The sequence below is a fragment of the Chiloscyllium plagiosum genome, unplaced genomic scaffold (genome assembly GCF_037043375.1).
Source record: "Chiloscyllium plagiosum isolate Xiang-an unplaced genomic scaffold, Cpla_swu_hap1 HiC_scaffold_12, whole genome shotgun sequence".
In the NCBI taxonomy this organism is placed as follows: domain Eukaryota; kingdom Metazoa; phylum Chordata; class Chondrichthyes; order Orectolobiformes; family Hemiscylliidae; genus Chiloscyllium; species Chiloscyllium plagiosum.
The window spans coordinates 99525264-99549333 of record NW_028270150.1 but is presented as its reverse complement, the minus strand read 5'-3'; the positions used below and the strand labels follow the sequence as shown (position 1 = coordinate 99549333).

Genomic DNA, 24070 nt, shown 5'->3' with positions numbered 1-24070 from the left:
ACTTCCTTGCCTTGCCTTGTGCACTTTACTCCCTCAGCCTGAGTTACCAGGCTCATTTTACTGCTGTCTTGCCATGCCGTTTTGGGCATTCACAAAGACAGGTAGCTTGTTATGGTTATCAGCAGGCCTTAGCCAAGGAAAGGGGATAATCTTCAGTCAGGGGAGCTTGCACAGTAAGTGAAGGACAGCTTCTAATACCAGTCCAGGAGCTTAGACACTGTCAGTCAGCTACTTTGGGGCAGTCTGTGTATGTTCTCTGGAGAAGGGGTGAGGAGCTGAACTTTGCACAACACACCACTTGTCTTCAGTCTTTCTGCCCTATTGTGAATTGATGTTCTCTGGGAATGAAAGAGGCAAGCATTAAGAAAGGTGAAAGTAGGTCATAGCACTTACTGTTGGAAGAGGTGGGAAGCTGTCCTGAGCAAGTGAACAGTCATGGACGCTTAGTGATGTCAGAAGGGGGTGGTTTGGAGTGGGGAATAGCAAGAGAGGAAAGCTAATAGTGAAAGTAGTAGAGTTGGAGCCTTGATGGGAGGTAGGTACTGTAGTAGAGATAGAGTGAGTGTGAGGTATCAAAGAAAAGATAGTGGCGCATGCTGCAAAGGAGAAAAGGCTTCTTCCTACAGTGCTGGGCATTTCTATAGATAGCTGGGACTGCTTTAACCCAAGCTGGCATGTTCTGGTGTTGTGGCCTTCACTGTTGATCCTGGAGATCCGAAAATCCCATCTCTGTGCCACCTAGTGCAGCAGGATTTCTAATTTCCTGCCCACAAAGTGTGTAACTATTTCCCCCTGCTTGCCATGTCCATATGTCATGATTGATAGTGTTTGGCCAATTACACAATAGGCTTTTAAAGATCACATGGCCACAAGGGATGCTGGTGAATTCTGGGATATCCGCTGAGTGTCAAATTGCTCTGGAATTAGCGCATGGTAAGGTAACGCCAGAATTGGACATGACAGTTAGCATAGGTGGGTTGGTATTAATGAGGTGGGTTTGGTAAGCTGGGCCTTGAAGAAATCCCTCCAAAAACTTTGAGGAATCTTTGGAATTCTCTCCTGCCATTGGCTGTGGAAGTTCAATCCTTGAGTTGAGATTGACTGACTTCAAATTACCAATGGTGTAAACAGTTATGTGGACAGTAAAAGGCATTGAATTTTTCAGTCAGCAATGGTCATATTAAATGGTGGAGCAGGCTTGATGAACTCAATAGTCACTGTTCATATGTCTTCTATGTTCAGGTTTAAGCCATTAGTTTCAGAATGAGCAATATCACTTCCAAATTTAATGTACAATTATTTCACATTATGGTCACTACTTCACAAAAGATTATTTGCAGCAGTTATCACTTATCCCTCCATCTACGATTAGCCCAACATATGCTCCCCTTAACATGGCCCAATCCCTCATTGGTTTCTCAATGTACTGCTCTAGCAATCAATCTTATACACACTCCTCAGAATTCATCTCCAACAGCATTGAGTTTCTTAGGATTATACTGTGCCTCACAGAACCAGTGCTATTTGCTGGCTTATAAACATTCCCAGCAATGTCTGCTGCCCCTTTCTTAGCTTCACCCAAACACTTTGAGACTTCAGATGTGGGGAGCCACTAGATGAATATGGTTCTCTTTAAGTTGAATGTTGTTTGTGGTCATTTTTGTGTCAGACTTAGCCAATTTTATACTTCAGAATCAAACTTTTGCTCTTTTACTCTGGCAGAAACTGTAGTACTTTCTATTACAGATTAAATCAGAGGAATGTTTGCAGCAGTTAGAGACCAAGAAACGTGAAGTAGTCAAACTCCAAGAGAAAGAGAAGGCACTTCATGCCACCTTCCTGATATCCCTGGGTGAAAACAACAAACATGCTGATTTTCTGATGAAAGTCTTCAAGAAGAAAATCAAACGTAAAAAAAAGAACGAAGCAAAAGTCACATCAGGTCTGTGCACTGAATGAGACCCGGAACCGTGATAAATTCATTAACATATTTTCCTTCAATGCTTTTAAGGAATATTCCCTTAAATCTGAGTTTTAATTTGGATTACAGATGAATGGAAGACTGAAAGCTTCCACGATTTCTGCTTTCTGATAACCACAGTAAAACACTAACCACTTATGAAGTTTTTATAATTACTTAGTAAGTGGGTGACAGTCATTCAACTCTTTATTTTGGACATCCTTGCATTACATTGCATTAGATTAGGAGGAACGTGTATAAGATTGGTTGTGAGAGCAGTACATTGAGAAATCAATGAGGGATTGGTGATGGTGCTCGCAAAACAGAACCAGTGAAATAATACAGGATTTCATATGGCAATAGTAAAAGGTTGACACTAATATTCAAGTCCTGGTGTTTTCACATTAGATTACATAAGATTTATGGCACAGAAACAGTCCATTTGGTCCAACCAATCCATACTGGTATTTATGCTCCATGAGACCTTTTTTCCATATTTACACATCAGAATCTATCATCATGACCCTTTGTTCCAATTATCCTTTTATATACTTGTTTAGCTTTCACTTAAATGCTTCTTTACTGTGTTCTTTAACTGTTCCTTGGGGTTGCAAGTTCGACATTCTCACCATTCTGTGGGTAAAAAGGTTTATGAATTCCCTATTGGATTTCTTGGTAGTGTTTAGTTATCCTCTTTCCCCACAGGTGCAACATTTTTCATGTGTCCATTCCATTAAAATCATTCTTTATTTTGAAGAGCTCTGTGGGTTGACAAGCAATTATTCTTTCTCACAAGATTAGAGACTCAGCCTGCCAGTCTCTTCCTGATATGATTTTCACACATTTCTGGTATCAACTTTTAAGTCTTCTCTGTACTCTCTCCTGGGAGTCTTTGTCTTCTGTGCGATAAGATAACCAGAACTGTCTTATGTGGTCTTACTAAGGTTCATTGCTGTCACACTTTGATCAATATGCCTGTACATGTATGAAGATGGTGGACATTTATACTTTTTGAAAGACAGCATTATTTTTCCACCATCAATGTAAAACTGAGTAATCTATGATTCCCTGGTCATGTTCAATGCCCCAATCTTTACTATAGGAACTTCATTCATTACCCTCTAATTCTCTGACACTATACCCTTTTTCTGATGAGATATTAAATACATGGTACAATACCCATGCTATCTCTCCCCCATATTCCTTTGAAATAGGTGGATACAATTCATCTGGATCTGGCATCTTGTCATTTTTGAGTTTTGAACAGTTGATTCAATATATCCCTGTTTTAAGAGCAATTTTCTCATTGCTCATATCATCATTCAATGTCATATCTATTTATTCTATCTCTCTAGTAATTACCAAAAAAAAAATTACTTAATATTTCCGCCATCCCACTATCATTACTCTAAGTGTTAGCCTTTCTTTCCTTTATTAGGTGCTCCTATGGTACAGTGCATAGTTCCCCTGCCTCTAAGCCAGAAACTCTGTGTTTCAGTCTCACCAAAAAATTGGAAGATCAAGCCAGTCATTGGGCGTAAGAGTTGTAGAGATTCCTGGTCAACGATTGATGAAAAGAAAATTGGAGGCTCTGCCTTTACAGCCCGTTACTTCAGACTCCCTAAGTAAACTATAGCATATGACCATCATCCCTTAATGGTCTTAATCCCATCGTAACTTTTTAAAAATATTTTTGAGCTTGTAAACTTTACTAATTTGTTTTATGTTTCTTGATAATTTGTTTTCAAAGTTCATCTTTGCCATCTGATATAACTACTCTCCTTATCTCTTAATATTGTCTCCTATCTGATACTCCTCTGCCATCTAATTACTTAATGAATACCTTTTTCCTCACCCTCAAATGTTGCTTTATTCATCCATGGAGTTTCACAAGTGTTTAGTTTGTTCTTTAGCAAAATATTATTTTCTTGCATGCTATTGAATACTGTTCCAAGTATTTCCTATTGTAATTCCACTTTGTTGTCTCCCGATATAATTGCTCACATTATTTTCCCAAGCTGTATTCTCAGGCACTCAAAATTAGATTTTCTTCAATCTATTAAACTATGTCCCTCTCTACCAACATCTTATAGTGTATTATGTGATCGTTACTATTACCTGATTGTCACTATTACTTCTTCTGATCCATTCTCTATTACTAGGTGCAATAGTCTTCCCTATTTGAACATTTTATATATTAGGTTGCAAAGCAGACCTGTACACATTATCAGATCTCTATTCCTTTATCCCATTTAGTTACCTCTTCTGACAAATGAACACTACAGGACATGGGAGCAGAAGGAGATCATTCAGCTCATCGTGTCTGCTCTGCCATTCAGTGATATCATAGTTGATCTAATAATCCTCAACTCCACTTTCCTACCTTTCCTCCATAACCTTTGGTTCCCTTACTGATTAAAAATCTATCTATCTCAACCTTGAATATTATTCATGACCCAGCCTTGATAGTAAAAACTTCCACAGATTCACTACACTCTGACAGAAGAAATTCCTGCTCTTTTCTGTTTTAATTAAGTGACCCTTATTGTGAGATTATGTACTTTGATCCGAGATTCTCCCACAAGGGGAATAAGTACCTTATCCACTTCCCTAAAAATCATATATGTTCCAATAAGTTCACCTTTTATTCTTCTAAACTCAAATGTGTACAGGTCCAATCAACTCAACCTCTCCTCAACCATCCTTCCATATTTGGTATTAACCTAGTGAACCTTCTCTGGATTGTCTCAATGTCAGTATATCTTTCCTTAGATAAAGGGCTCAAAACTGTTCACATATTCCAGCTATGGTCTGACAAGTGCTTTGTATAGTTTTAGCAAGATTTCTCTATTTCTATACTCCATTCCCTTTGAAATAAAGGCCAACATTCCATTTGCCTTTCCTATTACTTACTAGCTTTTTGTGATGTATACATTTGGAGTTTCATTTAACCTGATTATATCCTTCTGCAGACTCTTTGTGCCGTCCTCACCAATTGCCTTCCCATCTATTTTTGTGTCATGTCCAAACTTGGATAAAGAAAATGAATGTACTATTGCAAATCACAAATATATATACTGTAAATAATTCCAAAAGGTTGCCATCCTGAAAATGCCCCCCATATCCTCATGCTCAATCTTCTATTAGTTAGCTAATCCTTCATTCATGCTAATATACTACCTCAACACTGTGGGTTCTTATGTTATAAAGTAAACTAATATGTCTGTGAGTGTTATGCATCAGTGTTTACTATGGAGAACGTATGGAAGCTAGGGAACATGAGGAAATAAATAGCGACAGCTTGAAAAATATCCATATTGCAGACAAGGAGGAGGTGCTGGATGTCATAAGATGCAAAAAGGTGGATAAATCCCTGGGATTTGATCAGGTGTGCCTTCTGGGACGCTAGGGAAGTGTTTGTTGGGCCCATTGCTGAGATATTTGTATCATTGATAGCCACAGGTGAGATGCTGGAAGACTGGAGGTTGGCTAACGTGGTATCGCTATTTAAGAAAGTTTGTAAGGAAAAGCCAGGGAAGTGTAGACCAGTGAGCCTGACATCGTGGTGGGCGAGTTGTTGGAGCGGTTCCTGAGGGACAAGATTTACATGTATTTGGAAAAGTAGGGAATGATTAGGGATAGTCAACATGGCTTTGCACGTAGGAAATCATGTCTCACTAACTTGATTGAGTTTTTTAAAGAAGTAACGAAGAGGATTGTTAAGGGCAGAGCAGTGGACATGATCTATATGGGCTTCAGTAAGGCATTCGACAAAGTTCCACATGGTAGACTGGTTAGCAAGGTTAGATCAGGTGGAACACAGGGAGAACAAGCTATTTAGATACAGAACTGGCTGGAAGGTAGGAGACAGAGGGTGATGGTAGAAGGTTGCTTTTCAGACTGGAGGCCTTTGATCAGTGGTGTTTCACAAGATTAAATGCTGGATCCACTGCTTTTCGTCATTTATATATGTTTTTGATGTGAACATAGGAGATATGGTTAGTAAGTTTGCAGATGACCCCAAAATTGGAGGTGTAGTGGATAGCAAAGAAGTTACCTTGCAAAGAAGGATCTTGATCAGATGGGCCAATGGGCTGAGGAGTGGCAAATGGAGTTTAATTTAGATAAATGTGAGGTGCTGCATTTTGGAAAGGCAAATCAGGGCAGGACTTTATCATTAAGTGTATAAGTCCTGGGGAGTGTTGCTGAACACAGAGACCTGGGAGTACTGATTCATAGTTCCTTGAAAGTGGAGTCACAGGTAGATAGGCTAGTGAAGAAGGCAATTGATATGCTTGCTTTTATTGGTCAGTGCATTGGGTATAGGAGTTGAGATGTGATGTTGTGGCTGTACAGGATGGTGGTTAGGCTGTTTTTGGAATACTGCATTCAGTTCTGGTCTCTCTGCTACATGAAGGATGTTGTGAAACTTGAAAGGGTTCAGATAAAATTTACAAGGATGTTGCAAGGGTTGGAGGGTTTGAGCTACAGGGAGAGACTAAATAGACTAGGCTGTTTTCCCTGGAGCATTGGAAGCTGAGAGGTGACCTTATCGAGGTTTATAAAATCATGAGGGGCATGAATAGGACATAGGTTTAAGGTGAGAAGGGAAAGGTTTAAAAGGGACCTATGGGGCACTGTTTTCACACAGAGGGTGGTGTGTGTATGGAATGAGCTGCCAGAGGAAGTGGTGGAGGCTGGTACAATTGCAAAATTTAAAAGGCATCTGGATGGGAATATTAATAGGAAGTGTTTGGGGGATATGGCCAAATGTTGGCAAATGAGACTAGATTAATTTAGGATATCTGGTTGGCATGGAGCAGTTGAACCAAAGGATTTGTTTCCATGCTGTACAGCTCTATGACTCTATGGTGCCTTATCAAACGTCTTCTGAAAATATGAATATATTACATTCATTTTTTCCCCTTTATCTATCTGCTTGTTAACTTTCAATGAACTCTTATAAATCTGTTAGGTATGATTTCCTCTTCACGAAGCTATGCTGGCTCTGCTTGATATTATAATATACTTCAAATGTTCCACTATTTGATCCTTCATGGTAGACTGTAACTGCTCAATAGTTATCTGTCTTTTGTAATTTTACCTTTTTTAATAAGTGTGTTACATTTGCCATTTTCCAATCCATTTCCAGAATCTAAAGGTTATTGGACGATTGCTACCAGTGCATCCATTATCTCTGCGCTACTTCCTTCAATATTCAGATCTAGGGGATTATCGTCTTCAGTCCTGTTATTTTCCCTAGCACTTGTTCTGCAGTTATTGTATTTATTTCTTCTCCTCTCTTCACCCCTTGATTATTTAGTAATTTTGGAATGCTATTCATATCTTATACTGTGAAGTATTTATCCACCTTCTGTGCCATTTCCTGGTTCCTCATTATTGTTTCCACAGCCATATTCTCCAAGGGACATATATTCACTGTTTCCTCTCTCTTCCTTTTTATACATTTCAAGAAGCTTTTGCTGTCTGCCTTGATGTTACTTGTAAGTTTACCCTCAAAGCTTATTTTCTTCATTTTTTTTAGTAATCTTTTGTTAGTTTTTTTCAAACTTTACTAAATTTATGGCTTACCACTAATCTTTGCTATATTGTATGTTATTTTTCCTTAACTTCCCTGGTTAACCACGGTTAGCTTATCCCTTTCCTGGAATCCTTCTCCCTCACTGGGATATGTCTTTGCTGTGAAACACAAACTATTTTCTTAAATGTCTGTCGCTTTTGCTCAACTGTTTTTGCTGCTAAACCCCATTCCCAGTCCATTCCAGCCAGCTGTGCCTTCAGTCCTTTATAATTTAGTCTCATTTATCATAAAGGAAAGTGAAATATCCCACAAGTATACCATTTTTGTTACAGAATTCCTTAATTTGCATATTTCTACCTCTGCGTCTGACTCTGTGATGTTATTTCCAAAACATTGCAACCCTTCTTGGTCTTGTTGGTAGAGCACAGATAAGCTAAGTATTAGAACATAGAACAATACAGCGCAGAACAGGCCCTTTGGCCTTGATGTTGCGTCAACCTGTGAACTAATCTAAGCCAATCACCCTACACTATCCCATCATCATCCATATGCTTATCCAAGGACTGTTTAAATGCCCCTAATGTGACTGAGTTAACTTAGATTTTCTAGTATTCTTAGATTCAGTGCAGCCTGCAGATTTTTACACTAAGTGCACACTGGGCTCTCACATATTAATATTGACAGTGACAGTAGTAATTGTGAAGCCACTATTACATTAGTCTGATATGATTTTTCATCTACAGAATCAGATGAAGAGAGTGATGAAGAATCGGATGAGGACTTTGGCTACAGTGATGAGGATGAATCAGATTCTGATGATGGTGGCGTGGATGACTCTGCTTGTCCAGAGAGTAAGAAATATATTAGTGTCTTGGTCTAAACTATCACTGACAAAATCAATAAAAATATTTTATTTAAATAATTGGACATAAGAAAGAACTTGTATTTATATATCATCTTATTTCATCCACAGGATATTCCTAATATGCCACATAATTTTATATCTTCCTTTGTTTTCTCACACAGCCACAACTGTCATTCTGATAACGAGCCTCTTTCTCCCTCTTTAGTATCATTTCTGATGTTAATACAACTTACCAGAAGCCACAGCAGATCTGTAATCTATAGTCATTTCTTTTCGCTCCTGTTTCTACATGTTCACTTGCTCACCTTTACATACACATTGTCATTGTTCCAAGAACTGCACATATGGATTTTACTGCACATTTGAATTTCCTGAGAAATTAAGCACACTGCACATGCTCAGATTCAGCAGTCCAAATTCACAAGAACAACCAGTAAAAATCCAAATCAAGGCTTTTGGAAGAAGCAGTGTGTTTCAAATTAAAAGACAATTCAGCAGATGAATATAAACGCGCCTAGATTGAAAGTAAGAGGGGAATTGTCAAATGATATCAAACAAACAAGTAAATGGAGTGAGAAGCTTTGGAAGTGGCTGACTACAGCACACAGCTGATGTCCCTGGCTCTTTGACATGGAAGAAGTGTGTCCAGTTGCAGCTCTTGTTAGACCGCATGACAGTTCTGGAGCTGTGGATGGACTCACTCTAGAGCATACGTGATGCTGAGGGGGTCATGGATAGCACGTTTAGTGGATTGGTCACACCGCAGGTTAGGATTGATGAGGGAGAAAGGGACCAAAAGGCAGAGAAAGAGCAGGAAGACAGTGCAGGCGTCCCCTGCGGTCATCTCTCTCCAAAACAGGTATACCATTTTGGATACTGTTGGGGGAGATGGCTCACCAGGGGAGGGCAGTAGTAGCCAAATTCATGGCACCATGGCTGGCCCTGCTGTTCCAAAGGACAGGAATAAGAGTGGAAAGATTATAGTTATAGGGGATTCAATTGTAAGGGGAGTAGATAGCGATTTCTGTGGTCAAAAATGAGACTCCCGAATGGTATGTTGCCTCCCAAGTGCACGGGTCCGGGATGTCTCAGATCGACTACAGAAAATTCTCAAGGGGGAGGGTTGTCGTGGTGCATGTAGGCACCAATGATATAGGTAAAAAAATGAGGCGAGGTCCTACCCGAAGAATTTAGGGAGTTAGGAACCAAGTTAAAAAGTAGGACCTCAGAGGTAGTAATCTCTGGATTGCTACCAGTGCCACGTGTTTGTCAGAGTGGATTGATAGAATATTCAAGATGAGATAGTGCAGGAGGGAGGGATTCAGATTTTTGGGACATTGGGACCAGTTCTAGGGGAGGTGGGACTATTACAAATTGGATGGTCTACACCTGGGCCGGACTGGAACCAATGTCCTTGGGGGTGCTTTTGCCAACGCTGTTGGGGAGGGTTTAAACTAATGTGACAGGGGGATGGAACCAAATGAGGTGGTTAGTGGACAGGAAGGAGGTAGTAACTAAAGCCTGTAAGGAACTAAATAATGATGTCAGTGTGACTAAGGGGAAGAGTAGGCAAGTGGCAGAGGATGAATGCTGAGGGACTGATGGTCTGAGGTGCATTTGTTGTAATGCAACAAGTATAGTAGGTAAGGCAGATGAACTTAGTAATAACAATAACATCATATTCCCAGGTACTAATCCAAGCCCTGAGCCTTGTTTGAGGGAAAGGCATGATTAGCAACTATATATCTCAGGATATCAGTGCTTCTGGCGGGATAGAGAAGGAGGTAAAAGGGGTGGAGGAGTTGCATTATTGGCCAGAGAAGATATCACAGCTGTGCTGAAGGAGGGCACTATGGAGGACTCAAACAGTGAGGCAATATGGGCAGAGCTCAGAAATAGGAAGAGTGCAGTAACAATGTTGGGACTGTACTACAGGCCTCCCAACAAATATGTAGAGAGATCATAGAAAGATGTAGGAACAACAGGGTGGTGGTGATAGGAGATTTTAATTTTCCCAACATTGACTGGGATTCATTTGGTGTTCGAGGTCTCAACGAAGCACAATTTGTAAGGAGCATTCAGGTGGGTTTTCTAGAGCAGTATGTAAGTAGTCCAACTCGGGAAGGGGCCTTACTGGACGTGAAGTTAGGGAATGGGCCCGGCCAAGTGGTTAAGTTTCACTGGGGAATTACTTATGGAATTGTGATCACTATTCCCAAAATTTTAGAATACTCATGGACAAAGACGAGCGTGGTCCTGCAGGAAGAGTGCTAAATTGGGGGGAGACCAACTATACTAAATTTGGCAGGAGCTGGAGAATGTAGATTGGGAGCAGCTGTTTTAGGGTAAATCCATATTTGATATGTGGGAGGCTTTTAAAGAGAGGTTGATTAGAGTGCAGGAGAGATATGTTCCTGTGAAAATGAAGGATAGAAATGGCAAGGTTAGGGAACCATGGCTAACAGGTGAAATTCTAAGACTAGCTAAGAGGAAAAAGGATGTGTACATAAGGTCTAGGTAACTGAAGACAGACGAAGCTTTGGAAGAGTACTGGGAACGTAGGACCAATCTGAAAGGAGGAATTAAGAGGGCTAAAAGGGGTCATGAGATCCTTAGCGAGCAGGGTTAAGGAAAACCCCAAAGCCTTTTCTTCATATATAAGGAGCAAGAGGATTACTAGGAAAAGGGTTGGCCCACTCAAGGACAAAGGAGGAAAGTTATGCGTGGAGTCAGAGAAAATGGGTGAGATTCTTAATGAGTACTTCACATCAGTATACACTGAGGAGAGGGACATGGCGGATGTTGAGGTTAGGGATAGATGTTTGATTACTCTAGGACAAGTCAGCATAAGGAGGGAGAAGGTGTTGTGTATTCTAAAAGGCATTAAGGTGGACAAGTCCCCAGGTCCGGATGGGATCGATCCCAGGTTATTGAGGGAAGTTAGAGAGGAAATAGCTGGGGCTTTAACAGATTTCTTTGCAGCATCCTTGAAAACGGGGGAGGCCCTAAAGGACTGGAGAATTGCTAATCATGTCCCCTTGGTTAAGAAGGGTAGCACGGATAATCCAGGTAATTGCAGACCTGTGAACCTGACGGCAGTGGTAGGGAAGCTACTGGAGAAGATACTGAGGGATAGGATATATACCCATTTGGAAGAAAATGGGCTTATCAGTGTTAGGCAGCATGGTTTTGTGCAGGGAAGGTCACGTCTTACAAATCTAATAGAATTCTTTGAAGAGGTGACAGAGTTGGTTGATGAGGGAAGGGATGTAGATGTCACATACATGGACTTCAGTAAGGTGTTTGATAAGATTTCCCCACGATAGGTTGATGAAGAAGGTGAAGTTGCATGGGGTCCAGAGTGTTCTAGCTGAATGGATAGAGAACTGGTGAGGCAATAAGGGACAGAGAGTAGTGGTGGAAGGGAGCTTCTCAAAATGGAGACCTATGCCCAGGGATCTGTGCTGGGACCACTATTGTTTGTGATATACATAAATGATCTGGAGGAAGGTGTAGGTTGCCTCATAAGCAAATTTGCAGATGAAACTAAGATTGGTGGAGTAGCAGAGATAGTGAAGGGGACTGTCAGAGAATGCAGCAGAATATAGATATATTGGATAGTTGGGCAGAGAAATGGCAGATGGAGTTCAATCTGGACAAATGCGAGGTGATGTATTTTGGAAGATACAATTCCAGAGCAAACTATACTGTAAATGGAAAACTACTGGGGACCATTGATGTACAGAGAGATCTGGGTGTTCAGGTCCATTGCTCCCTGAAGGTGGCAACACAGGACTGTAGAGTGGTCAACAAGGCATATGGCATGCTGTTCTTCACTGGACAGGAAAGGGAGTACAAGAGTTGGCAGGTCGTGTTACAGTTGTATAAGACTTTGGTTCGGCCACATTTGGAATACTGAGTACAGTTCTGGTTGCCACATTACCAAAAGGAAGTGGATGCTTTGGAGAGGGTGCAGAGGAGGTTCACTAGGATGTTGCCTGGTATGGAGGGTGCTAGCTATGAGGAGAGATTGAGTAGATTAGGATTATTTTCATTGGAAAGAAGGAGGTTGAGAGTGGACCTGATTGAGGCCTACAAAATGATGAGAGGTGTAGACAGGGTGGATAGCAAGAAACTTTTTCCCAGAGTGGGGGACACAATTACTACAGGGTCATGAGTTCAAGGTGAGAGGGCAAAAGTTTAGGTGAGATATGCGTGAAAAGTTCTTCCCACAGAAGGTGATGAGTGCCTGGAATGCATTGACAGCGGAGGTGGCAGAGGCAGAGATGATAGTGTCATTTAAGATGTATTTAGACAGTTGCATGGATGGGCAGGGAGCAAAGGAAAACGGACCCTTAGAAAATAGGCAGCAGGTTTAGATAGAGGATCTGGATCGATGCAGGCTTAGAAGGATCTGTTCCTGTGCTGTAATGTTCTTTGTTATAAGCTTCAAAATGACAGAAAGCAAACATTGAGGAAAAGAATGAAGAAGTCATGTTCTACGTAGTTTCACAAGTAACTGATCAGGCCATAGTAAAGGGGGAAGCTAAGAAGTGATTTAAGAGGTTTATAAAAGGATGCAGAGTTTTGGGATATTATGGACAGGGGAAGACTATTTACTCCAGTATCTAGATTAGAGTGGTGCTGGAAAAGCACAGCAGTTCAGGCAGCATCCAAGGAGCAGTAAAATCGACGTTTCGGGCAAAAGCCCTTCAAGAATAAAGCATCTGCAGTCATTGTTTTTACCTATTTATTCCAGTTCAAAGTCACCAATCTGAAATTACTGCTCAGAGAATGAGGAGTATGACCAAGAAAAAGATATTTATACTGAGGAATAATAGAACATGAGTGTGGTTTAAGCAAAGACCAGGACATCTTTTAAGGGAAATGAGTCACAGACTGAGAAATATAGGCAGTGGGATTAGTTTGGGATTGATACAGGACTATGGACAGAGAGCAGGGCAGTGGGGTTAGTTTAGGATTGATGCAAGGCTTTGGGGACAGTGGGACATTGGAATTAGTTTCATATTGATACAAGTTTATGGGAAGAGAGTGTAGCTTTCTGAATAGTTTGTGACTGATACATGGCTATGGAGAGAGAATGGAATTAGTTTGGGATTGATACAAGCTGTGGGGAGAGAGTGGGGTTCCTTTGAGGCAATTAGCTATCATTGTGCTGTTGTGATAAATTTGGTTTAATAACAAAGCAACCTTGTCAGATCTTGTTTTGTTTACACAGCTTGTGACCCAGCACTATTTGAAAACACCCTTCAACTTCGAGAAAAGCGATTGGATATTGAGGAAGCCTTGGCTGAAGAGAAAAAAACAGTGGAATTAATAAAGAAAGAATATGACATGATTGCTAAGAAGGTTTGTGATTTCTGTTTCTCTGCAATTTAAAAAGAAACTATGCTTAAAGTAACCTTTCTCACAGCAGGAATATCAAACTAGTTCCACAGAACAGTCAGACTCAAAATGTTAACTGTTTCTCTCTGCACTGATGCTGCCAAAGCTGAGTTTATGTAGCACTTTGTTTCTAGTTCAGATTTTCAGTGTCCATGGAGTTTTGCTTTTGGAATATATAGCTTATTTGGTCAAATAGCAGTGGAATAAATTGCAATGGAAGCAGCAAAGGGCCAATAAGAAAATATTACTTCGGGATATAATCACTTGTGGAGTTGCATGAATGAATAACTCCACTGTTTATCATAGAATCCTTCCAGTGTGGAAACAGGCCATTTTGCCCAACAAGTCCACACCGACCCTCTGAAGGGTATCTCACCCAGACACATTCCCCTACACAATTACTTTACATTTCCCCTGACTAATGCATCTAAACCAACACATCCCTGAACACTATGGGCAATTTAGCATGGCCAATTCACCTAACCTGCACAATTTTGGATTGTGGGAGGAAACTGGAGCACCCGGAGGAAACCCATGCAGACATGGGCAGAACATGCAAACTCCACACAGACAGTCCCCTGAGTTTGGAATCGAACCCGGTCCTCGCTGTGAGGCAGCAGTGCTAAACTCTAGGCCATCGTGCCACCCATTTGTGGCTACTTACCTGAAAACCCATTAACACCATGTCTGTTTTGACTTGCATCATTTAGTTCATCTTGTAGATGGTATATGCTGCTGCTACTGTACATCAGTGCTGAAGGTAATAGATAGGATGCCAGTCAAGTGGGCTATTTTGTTCAAATGGTGTTCAGGTCCTCAGTAATTTAGCTGCACTAATCGTGGCAAGTCATACTCCTGACTTGTGCCATGAGGGTGAACAGGTTTGGGGGATCAGAAGTGAATTACTTGTCACAAAACTCCAAGATTCTAACCTGCTGTTGTAACTACAATATTTATATAGCTGGTCCAGTTGAGTTTCTGGTTAATGGTAGCCTCAGGATGTTGCTAGTTGGTGATTCAGAGATGGTGATGCCGTTGAACGTCAAAGGGTGATGGTTAGATTGTCTTTCAAATGGCTTTTGATAAAGTGCCTCATAATTAACTTGCTAGGAAAAACAAAGCTCATTGGTTAAAAAGGGGTAGTGCCACATAGATACGCATTGGCTTACTGATGGGAAGTTGTGAATAATGACGAATTGTTCTCCAACTGGTTGTTTCCCTACTGTGTCTCTTGACATATATATAAATAACTTAGATTTAGGTGCACAGGAAAGAATTTACAGATAACACAAAACTTAGAGTAGTTTGAACTGTGAGGAAGATAGTGATTGTTTTCAAAAGTTGGTGGAATGGGTGGACATGTCGCAGATGAAATTTAATGGACAGGAGTGTGAAGTTATTCATTTTGTTAGAAATAACGGGGAGAGCCAGTATAAAATAAAGAGTACAATCCTAAAGGATATTCAGGAGTAGAGGGGTCTGGATGTAAATGTGAACAAATCATTGAAGGTGCAAAGTAGGTTGAGGAAATGAATAACTAAGATCCTGGATAAAATACCAGTTCTGTAGAAATCTTTGGATGAAGATATAATTTATAAAGCAGTACTCCTGAGAAGGGGAGATGGTAGTAAAATAGATGAGTAATTTAGTGATCGTCCCAGATCTCATTTTCCACATGGGAATTTGCTGCCTTCGGTGCTCAATGTCAAGTTCTGTAATTTTAGAATCTGAACACCTATTTCCTTTACCCACTCCCACACCCCAGACACTGTCATGACATGGGCTGCTTTGAGCACTGTCAACCCATTTTCACCTTCATTGTCGCCAATATTGGCTTTCTTGTATATTATTGTCTATCATTTAGTCAGCCAAACTGTTCTTCTCTCTCTCTGGGCTCCCTCCAAATCTATCGAAACACTCCTTTCCCCCTCCAACCCCTATCATCAACATCTATATAGCCTTTTTGTAGCTACTATTAGTTCAAGGGTCACTGGCCCTAAGATGTCAGCTATGCTTTCTCTCCACAGATGCTGCTAGACTTACTAAATTTTCAATCAGTTTCTGTTACTGTATTCTATCTTCATTTCTCCTCAACAATAAAACAAGTCTATTATAATTAAATCTGCAACATTATATGCTTATGTTTTAATGAGAGGTCACCTTGTTAAAACCAAAACAAAACAATATATGATCTATCAAGCAATATTTCAGTCCGGGTTCTGACTTGCCCAGTAATACTGTCAGCTGTGATTATAACAAGGAAATTAGAAATAAGAAGCATGTGTTATGAGGGTAATACAGTAATTAGAGGAACGTTGATCTTAATTTAGAATTGGTAAAATTGAATTTGCAGTCATAAAGAGAATAGATTAATGAAACATATCTAAAATTATTTTCTAGATTAGTTTGCAGAGGAACCAATTTATGAACCTGTGAATTTAACATTGTGTAATGAGGAAAGGTTAATAAACTTTTGGTAAAGGTTAGCTGGGGAGGAATTACCACAGCTGAAAATGGGTTGCTGGAAAAGCGCAGCAGGTCAGGCAGCATCCAAGGAACAGGAGAATCAACGTTTCGGGCATAAGCCCTTCTTCAGGAATGAGGAAAGTGTCTCCAGCAGGCTAAGATAAAAGGTAGGGAGGAGGGACTTGGGAGAGGGGCATTGGAAATGCGATAGGTGGAGGAAGGTCAAGGTGAGAGTGATAGGCCGGATTGGGGTGGGGAGCAGAAAAGTCAGGAAGAAGATTGCAGGTTAGGAAGGCGGTGCTGAGTTCGAGGGATTTGACTGAGACAAGGTGGGGGGGAGGGGAAATGAGGAAACTGGAGAAATCTGAGTTCATCCCTTGTGGTTGGAGGGATGCCAGGCGGAAGATGAGGCGCTCCTCCTCCAACCGTCGTGTTGCCATGGTCTGGCGATGGAGGAGTCCAAGGACCTGCATGTCCTTGGTGGAGTGGGAGGGGGAGTTGAAGTGTTGAGCCATGGGTGGTTGGGTTGGTTGGTCCGGGTATCCCAGAGGTGTTCTCTGAAACGTTCCGCAAGTCTCCCCAATAAGGAGGAGGCCACATCAGGTGCAGCGGATGCAATAGATGATGTGTGTGGAGGTGCAGGTGAATTTGTGGCCGATATGGAAGTGTCCCTTGGGGCCTTGAAGGGAAGTAAGGGGGGAGGTGTGGGCGCAAGTTTTGCATTTCTTGCGGTTGCAGGGGAAGGTGCCGGGAGTGGAGGTTGGGTTGATGGGGGGTGTGGACCTGACGAGGGAGTCACGGAGGGAGTGGTCTTTTCGGAACGCTGATAGGGGAGGGGAGGGGAATATATCCCTGGTGGTGGCGTCCGTTTGGAGGTGGCGGAAATGACGGCGGATGATACACTGTACATGGAGGTTGGTGGGGTGGTAGGTGAGGACCAGTGGGGTTCTGTCCTGGTGGCAGTTGGAGGGGCGGGGCTCAAGGGCGGAGGAGCAGGAAGTGGAAGAGATGCGGTGGAGGGCATCGTCGACCACGTCTGGGGGGAAATTGCGGTCCTTGAAGAAGGAGGCCATCTGGGTTGTACGGTTTTGGAACTGGTCCTCCTGGGAGCAGATGCAGCAGAGACGAAGGAATTGGGAATATGGGATGACGTTTTTACAGGGGGCAGGGTGGGAGGAGGTGTAGTCTAGGTAGCTGTGGGAGTCGGTCGGTTTATAGTAAATGTCCGTGTTGATTCGGTCGCCCGAGATAGAAATGGAAAGGTCTAGGAAGGGGAGGGAGGAGTCTGAGATGGTCCAGGTGAATATGAGGTCGGGGTGGAAAGTGTTGGTAAAGTGGATGAACTGTTCAACCTCCTTGTGGGAGCACGAGACAGCGCCGATACAGACATCGATGTAGCGGAGGAAAAGGTGGGGGGTGGTGCCAGTGTAGTTGCGGAAGATGGACTGTTCCACATATCCTACGAAGAGGCAGGCATAGCTGGGGCCCATGCGGGTGCCCATGGCTACTCCTTTGGTTTGGAGGAAGTGGGAGGATTGGAAAGAGAAGTTGTTCAGGGTGAGGACCAGTTCAGTCAGTCGAAGGAGGGTGTCAGTGGAAGGGTACTGGTTCGTACGGCGGGAAAGGAAGAAGTGGAGGGCTTTTAGTCCTTTGTGATGGGGAATGGAGGTGTACAGGGACTGGATGTCCATGGTGAAGATAAGGCGTTGGGGACCCGGGAAGCGAAAATCATGGAGGAGGTGGAGGGTGTGGGTGGTGTCCCGAACATAGGTGGGGAGTTCTTGGACTAAGGGGGACAGGACCGTGTTGAGGTATGCAGAGATGAGTTCGGTGGGGCAGGAGCAGGCTGAGACAATGGGTCGGCTGGGGCAGTCAGGTTTGTGGATTTTGGGCAGGAGGTAGAAACGGGCAGTGCGGGGTTGTGGGACTATGAGGTTGGAGGCGGTGGATGGGAGATCCCCTGAGATGATGAGGAATTACCACATCTGGCTATGTTTATACCGGATATTGATGAGATCATACTTGGAGTTTGCTAAGATTTGTGATCATCATATTTAGGGAAGGATATACTTACCCTAGATGTAATGGAGATTAAATTAGCCTATTCTGGTTTGAGAGGATTTTCCATTTAACAGGTTGATTAAAAAAATAGGTCAAAGATGTTATTACACACCTCTGGAACTTGAAGCTGTGCCTCCTGGTCTCAGGGTAGGGGCACTGCCACTATGCCACAAGAGGGCCCCAGGGATTTTCCACTGAGAAGAAATTGAGTAATCTAGCCCATTGGAGTTTGAATAATGAGACATCATCTAATTGAACAATATATTTAATAAGTTACAATTGTTCACTGTGGCTGAGAGTGGGAACCCCCAAAGTGTGCTGCTTACCTGGTGCCAAAGTTAAGGACACCCACTTGGGCTGAAGAATGGCTTGGAGTTGGAGGGGTAGGATCTAGTTGTCATGGTCCATACACTATCAGTGACATGGGTAGACCTGACAAAGAAGTTCACTTGAGGGAGAATGTGCAGCTAGGGGATAAACTAAGAAACTAAACCTCAGAGGTAACAATCTCTGGATTACAGCTCCACCACAAGCAAACCAGGATAGGGTAAAGCAGACTGGAAAGCTCAATGCATGACTTAACGATTGGTGTGGAAAAAATAGTTTTGATCCATTGGGCATTGGCCCCACTACTTGGGAATGAGGGAACTGTATAGTTGAGGGACAGCTTTCAATTGAACTGCATGGAGAATTGTGTAAGCAGGGCTTTAGACTAATTTGTGGAGGAAATTGTTAACTGGAGGGAAAATTTAGAAAGTTGATGAGAAAGGGCAAGATGATAGTGCAAGTAGTAATATAGGGAACGATAACCAAGGAACAATATACAAACATAAGCGTGCATGAGCAAAGGGGTTAGATTGGGTAGCATGGTAAAAAGTCAGAATGCATGCAGCATTTGTAAAGTGGCTGATTTAAACCCACAAATGAAAATGAATGTTTATGAAATGATGGTAATTACAGAGGCAGAATTTTACTGTACCTTGCCATTAGGCTTGAAATTGGAAGTGGGTGAAGGTGCAACATGTGGTCTGCCTGCTGCCTATTTTGCGGCTCCACCTTTTTTCCCATTTTATGGGGAGTGGTAGAGAAGCCAAGCAGCCCAACTTTCCCTTCGGCTTATCGAGGCCCTTTAGTGACCATTAGGTAATAGGCACTGAAGTGATTCAGCTGCCAGTAATTTACTTGTAGCAGCGGGAGGCAGACACAGGATGGCAGTCTAACAGCTTTTAGAAGATAAAATACGAGAGGGATGACTGCCTTTCTTGTGACCATCAGAGGCTGTCCCACCTCCCACCACCAACAAGGCCACACCCTCCTTTTCTCTCATATTCTAAGCCAGTTTCAAAAGTTTTCTCAATCTTCTGGCAGTATTAGGAAGAGGATTAACAAGTACGAAAAATGACAATCAGTAAGAGCTTCTAGTCTGTATAAAGAGAGTTGTTAAAGTAAATGTAGATTGCTTAAAGGATAAGACTAGCGAATTAATACTAGGAAATTGTAGAGACAGTTGAACAAGTATTGTCTTCATGGTAGAAGACATTTAAAAAATCTCAATAAGTGTAACATTAAGGAGAGAAAGGGAAGGAAGCACTTAAAACACTACCATTGGGGGAAAAAAAAATCACTGGGATGAAAGGCTGATCTTATGGTCTGCATCTTAGGGCCTAAAATGTGGAAAGGTCCCAGAACATTGGAAAACTGCAGGCTTCAGTTTTATTCAAGCAAGCAGGAAATACTAGGCCTGTTAACCTATCATCTCTCACATTAAGGAAGTAGAAACAGAACATATAGCAATCAGGTAGAGTTAATGTAATTTTAATAAAGGGAAGTTGTGTTTAATAAATTTATTTGATAACAAGCAGGTGGAAAAGGTGAACCTGTAGAAGTAGTATATTTAGATTTCTGAAGATTTAATAAACAAACAGTTACACAAAAAAATTCTGGTTTGTGGGAAATGGATAGGAGATTGGCTAAATATCAATGTAATTTCACTGTTACTACAGGTAAAAATTATTGAAGGGACAGTAAAGTCTGCAAAAGATGATCTAGAAGTGTTGCAACGTGAGAAACAACAAAAACTGAATGAATTGTATGTAGTCGTTCCTCTGAAACTCCATCAGGTAAGGGATGGATTTGAATTACTTTGTAATAAAATTTCATTTCAAAACCCACAGATTGCAAGCAAAGCTCAACCCCAAAGAAAGATGTCAAAACACCATGCACTTGATTACATAGCCACTATCAAAATGTAAGCATGAGGCATATCAATAGTAAACTCACTAATATTTGGACAATCATCTTGAATGTGAAAATTAGGAGAATATTGGGAATGGCAGAGAGAGACTGGAGTAAACTCTATCCACAGTCTGCCGTTGGGCTGTACTTCTTTAAGAAATATACAGTAATAACATGTTTAGCAAGCCTACCATAAAGATACAAGGACATATTAGGCTAGTCAAAAAGGATATAAAGATTAGGAGTTATACCCAGAGTCATTTAACCTTGCAGCCAGCTCCACTATTCAACAGAATGATGGCCAATCTGTGACAGTTGCAGTTTCCCACACTATCCTCATCATTGAAAAATACTGTACAGTTTCTCTTGTGATGCAGGTGGAGTACATTGTCAATGGAGACATGCCGAATGATCTTGTACTTGGATTGATTTTCACCAATCCAGCCCTAAACTTGTTGCAAAAGCGGATCAAAGAACTCCAGGTGGAGAAGGATGAGCAGCGAGAGCTGTTTAAACAAGCGAGGCAGAAACATGTCCAGCTGCTACGGGACAAAGCAGAAATGGAAGCTGAAATCGCAGGTAAATGCTGCATATTGCAAAGTGGTGAATGTTATTGTCAGAAATCACCTGCAAGCACACACAACTCTCAGCTTCTGAGCAAGAAACTGTTACTAGCTGTTCTCCTGCTGTGCTGCCCAAGATTTGGCCTCAACCAAAAACAGGTTGCCTGGTCACTGTTGCTGTTTGTGGAATGGAACCTTGCTGTAATGAAATTGGCAGTCAGTTTCCTACTTCACAACAATCTCTATCTTTCAACAATGCATAAACATGTTGGGATGGCCTGAGGATGTGAAAAGTATTGTAGAAATGTGAGTCTGACAATCCTTTCTTTTAAAAAAAACTATCACACTGAAGCACTGTGCATTTTAAATGTACTGTAATTAACATTTCACAAGGAAAGTGAATGAGGGTAAATTAATCATTTGATGTTGAGTTTCTGAAACAAGTTGAAATCTGGCTGCAGCAGGGGAAGCAGTGAGTACGGGAGGGATCCACTGTGAGCTAATTAGTGTGTTAGGTGGAGGACTAGTGTGCTAACTTGTGGAATGTATGGACAGGGGTAGGTTAGTTAGCCTTTCAAGCCTTTCTACCTTTGAGTGACACGGTGGCTGATCTACAGCTTAAATCTATATACTTTCACTTCTGCCCCATATCCTCAAACACTCTGGTGAACAAAAATCAATCAATATAATTTCTAAATTAACAATTGATTGCGCATCAAGTGCTATTTGCAAAGGAGAATTCCACACTCCCACCACAAGAAGACATGTTTAATAATTTCACTCCGATAAAGTCTGGGTCTAATTTTTACACACTAACTCTTAGACTCCCCAACGGGTGGAAATAGGTTAAGACTAAGAGTCTGTCCAAATTAACTGTTTCCCTTAATACTTTGAAAATGTCAATCAGATCATCTCTTAGCTAATTTGTACAATTTTTTCCCATATAATTCTTAGGAATCCTGGTATTACCTTAATAAATCTCTGTTGTGCTCCTATCAAGGCAAGTGGATCCTTCCTAAGGTGTGATGCCCAGAACTGCTCACAGTAACTCTATGTTTACAATAAAATGTTTACAATCCAGAAGCAGGCCATTTTGCTGTTGGGTTCCGACCAGCTCCTTGCAAGAGTAACTTGGCTTTCCCACTCCCTGTTAGTTGCCGCACACAAATGACATCACTATCCCAGATTGGCTTTGCGTCTAACAAAATTAACATCAAGCTCCCAATATCTATTGAAAGTAATGTGGGAGATTGTATTAGGATGTGTGAAATATTCATGGATGGAGAGTGAGCAAGTGTGTGGGACTGGCAGAAGATCAAACGTTTACCTTAGTTGGGGTGGGTACTGAAGGAAGCCTGATATTCAGAGTTTGCTTCTACTTCAGATAAAGATGGCAGCTCCTAGAGCTGAAGTAAGGCCACTACTCTCTCTGTGAAGCTTGGGATGGTTTTGAGTCTCTACTCGCTTCTGTGAGAGGAGGAATGCAGGTGTGAATGCCTCACTGTGGGCTTAACTCCCACTGGAAGGCAGGCTGAGAGACAGAAGCAAGGCCCAGCCTGAAATGTCCAACCAGAGTTGACAACTCACTCCCTGCCTGCTCTGTCCCTTTCATGAGCTTATCCTCTGTTTACTTTGTGAAGTTCCTGACTTCCTCAAATCTCCTCTCAACTTTTCTGTGGGTAGGAGAGCAAGTCCAGCTCAGCAGAGATGGTTTCCTGGCTAACAATTTTTTATATTACACATTTCAGAATAATCATAGTGCACATTTTCAAATTACAACTGGAATTGTGTTACTACAGAGTTCGAAGAGAAATGTTATCAAGAAATGATCCGGAAATTTGGTCGTGTGGTTGATCTGGAAGCTTTGCAAACTCTGTCAGTGAACATGACCCTAGAGGAGCTGAAAGAGAAGATAAATGTCAATGACATTCGATTCCAAAGAAGAATTAAACAAAAGGATGTAAGTAATGATACAAAATATTAATTGGTTGTCATGTTTACAGTATTAAGGATGATGGTCAGTTGTTGGTTAAGCCAAGGAGCTGTACTCTGTAGTTCATAGCACAACAGTATCGAAATCTTTCACCCCTGCTGAGTCATCTTCAATAGAATGGCAAATGGAATATTGCTGTCATTCTAAGGGAATGAAATATTAAAATTGGGAGATTTTATTGCAGCTGGAACAGTCTTACTGAGGCCATATCTGGAATATCATATAGTTTTGGTCTCCTTGTTTGAAAAAATATTAGTTTGTTGAGAGTATAATAAACAGTTCAGAGAAGGCTAACTCAACTCATTCCTGGAATTAAAGGCTTATTCTATTAAGAAAGATTGAACAAGTTGGATCTATTAGAAGAACGAGAGGTGAATTTGTTGAAACATTTAGCAGGCAGATACCGTGAGAATGTTTCGTCTTGTATAAAAGATTAAAACTGGGGGAGACAGTTTAAGAATACAAGATCTCCCTTTAAGAATAGAGATTTTGCAAAATTTTTTTCTCTAAGGGGTTGTTCGCCCGTGGGATTGTCTTCCTGAAAAAAGCAATGAAGGATGTGTTATTTAATTCATTTAGGATTGAGTTACTTAGATTTTTGACAGTCAAGATTGTCAGGGGTTATGGGAGGCAGTCGGAGTTGAGACCATAAGTGATTGGCCATGATCTCACTGAATGTTAAAAACAGGCTTGAATGGCATACTCCTGCACCTAGAAACTATGCAAATCAAATTATCAGTTTTAGATGTTGTAAATCCCTCCCAATTCTCATAACCTGGTTCTAATGTCTCTTTCAGTGATTCTGTGGTGAAGTGTGACATTATGCACTTTGGTTGGAAGAAGAGGCGTAGACTATTTTCTGAATGGAGTTTGGCTTTGGAAGACAAAAGTGCGGACTGTAGATGCTAGATAACAGATTAGAGTGTTGCTGGAAAAGCACAGCAGGTCAGGCAGCATCCGAGGAGCAGGAAAATCGACG

At 41.5% G+C, this 24070-nt stretch overlaps 1 protein-coding gene across 1 annotated transcript in view; it reads left to right on the top strand.

Moving 5' to 3' along the window:
* The window catches only part of cfap44 (cilia and flagella associated protein 44), a 280936-nt gene that overhangs the window by 250420 nt on the left and 6446 nt on the right, over positions 1 to 24070 (top strand). Inside the window, exons 27-32 of the mRNA XM_087993074.1 lie at positions 1747 to 1942; positions 8246 to 8353; positions 13607 to 13737; positions 20304 to 20420; positions 20913 to 21114; positions 22898 to 23058. Coding sequence (XP_087849200.1) covers positions 1747 to 1942; positions 8246 to 8353; positions 13607 to 13737; positions 20304 to 20420; positions 20913 to 21114; positions 22898 to 23058 — 915 coding nt within the window. The remainder of the gene's footprint in view (positions 1 to 1746; positions 1943 to 8245; positions 8354 to 13606; positions 13738 to 20303; positions 20421 to 20912; positions 21115 to 22897; positions 23059 to 24070) is intronic.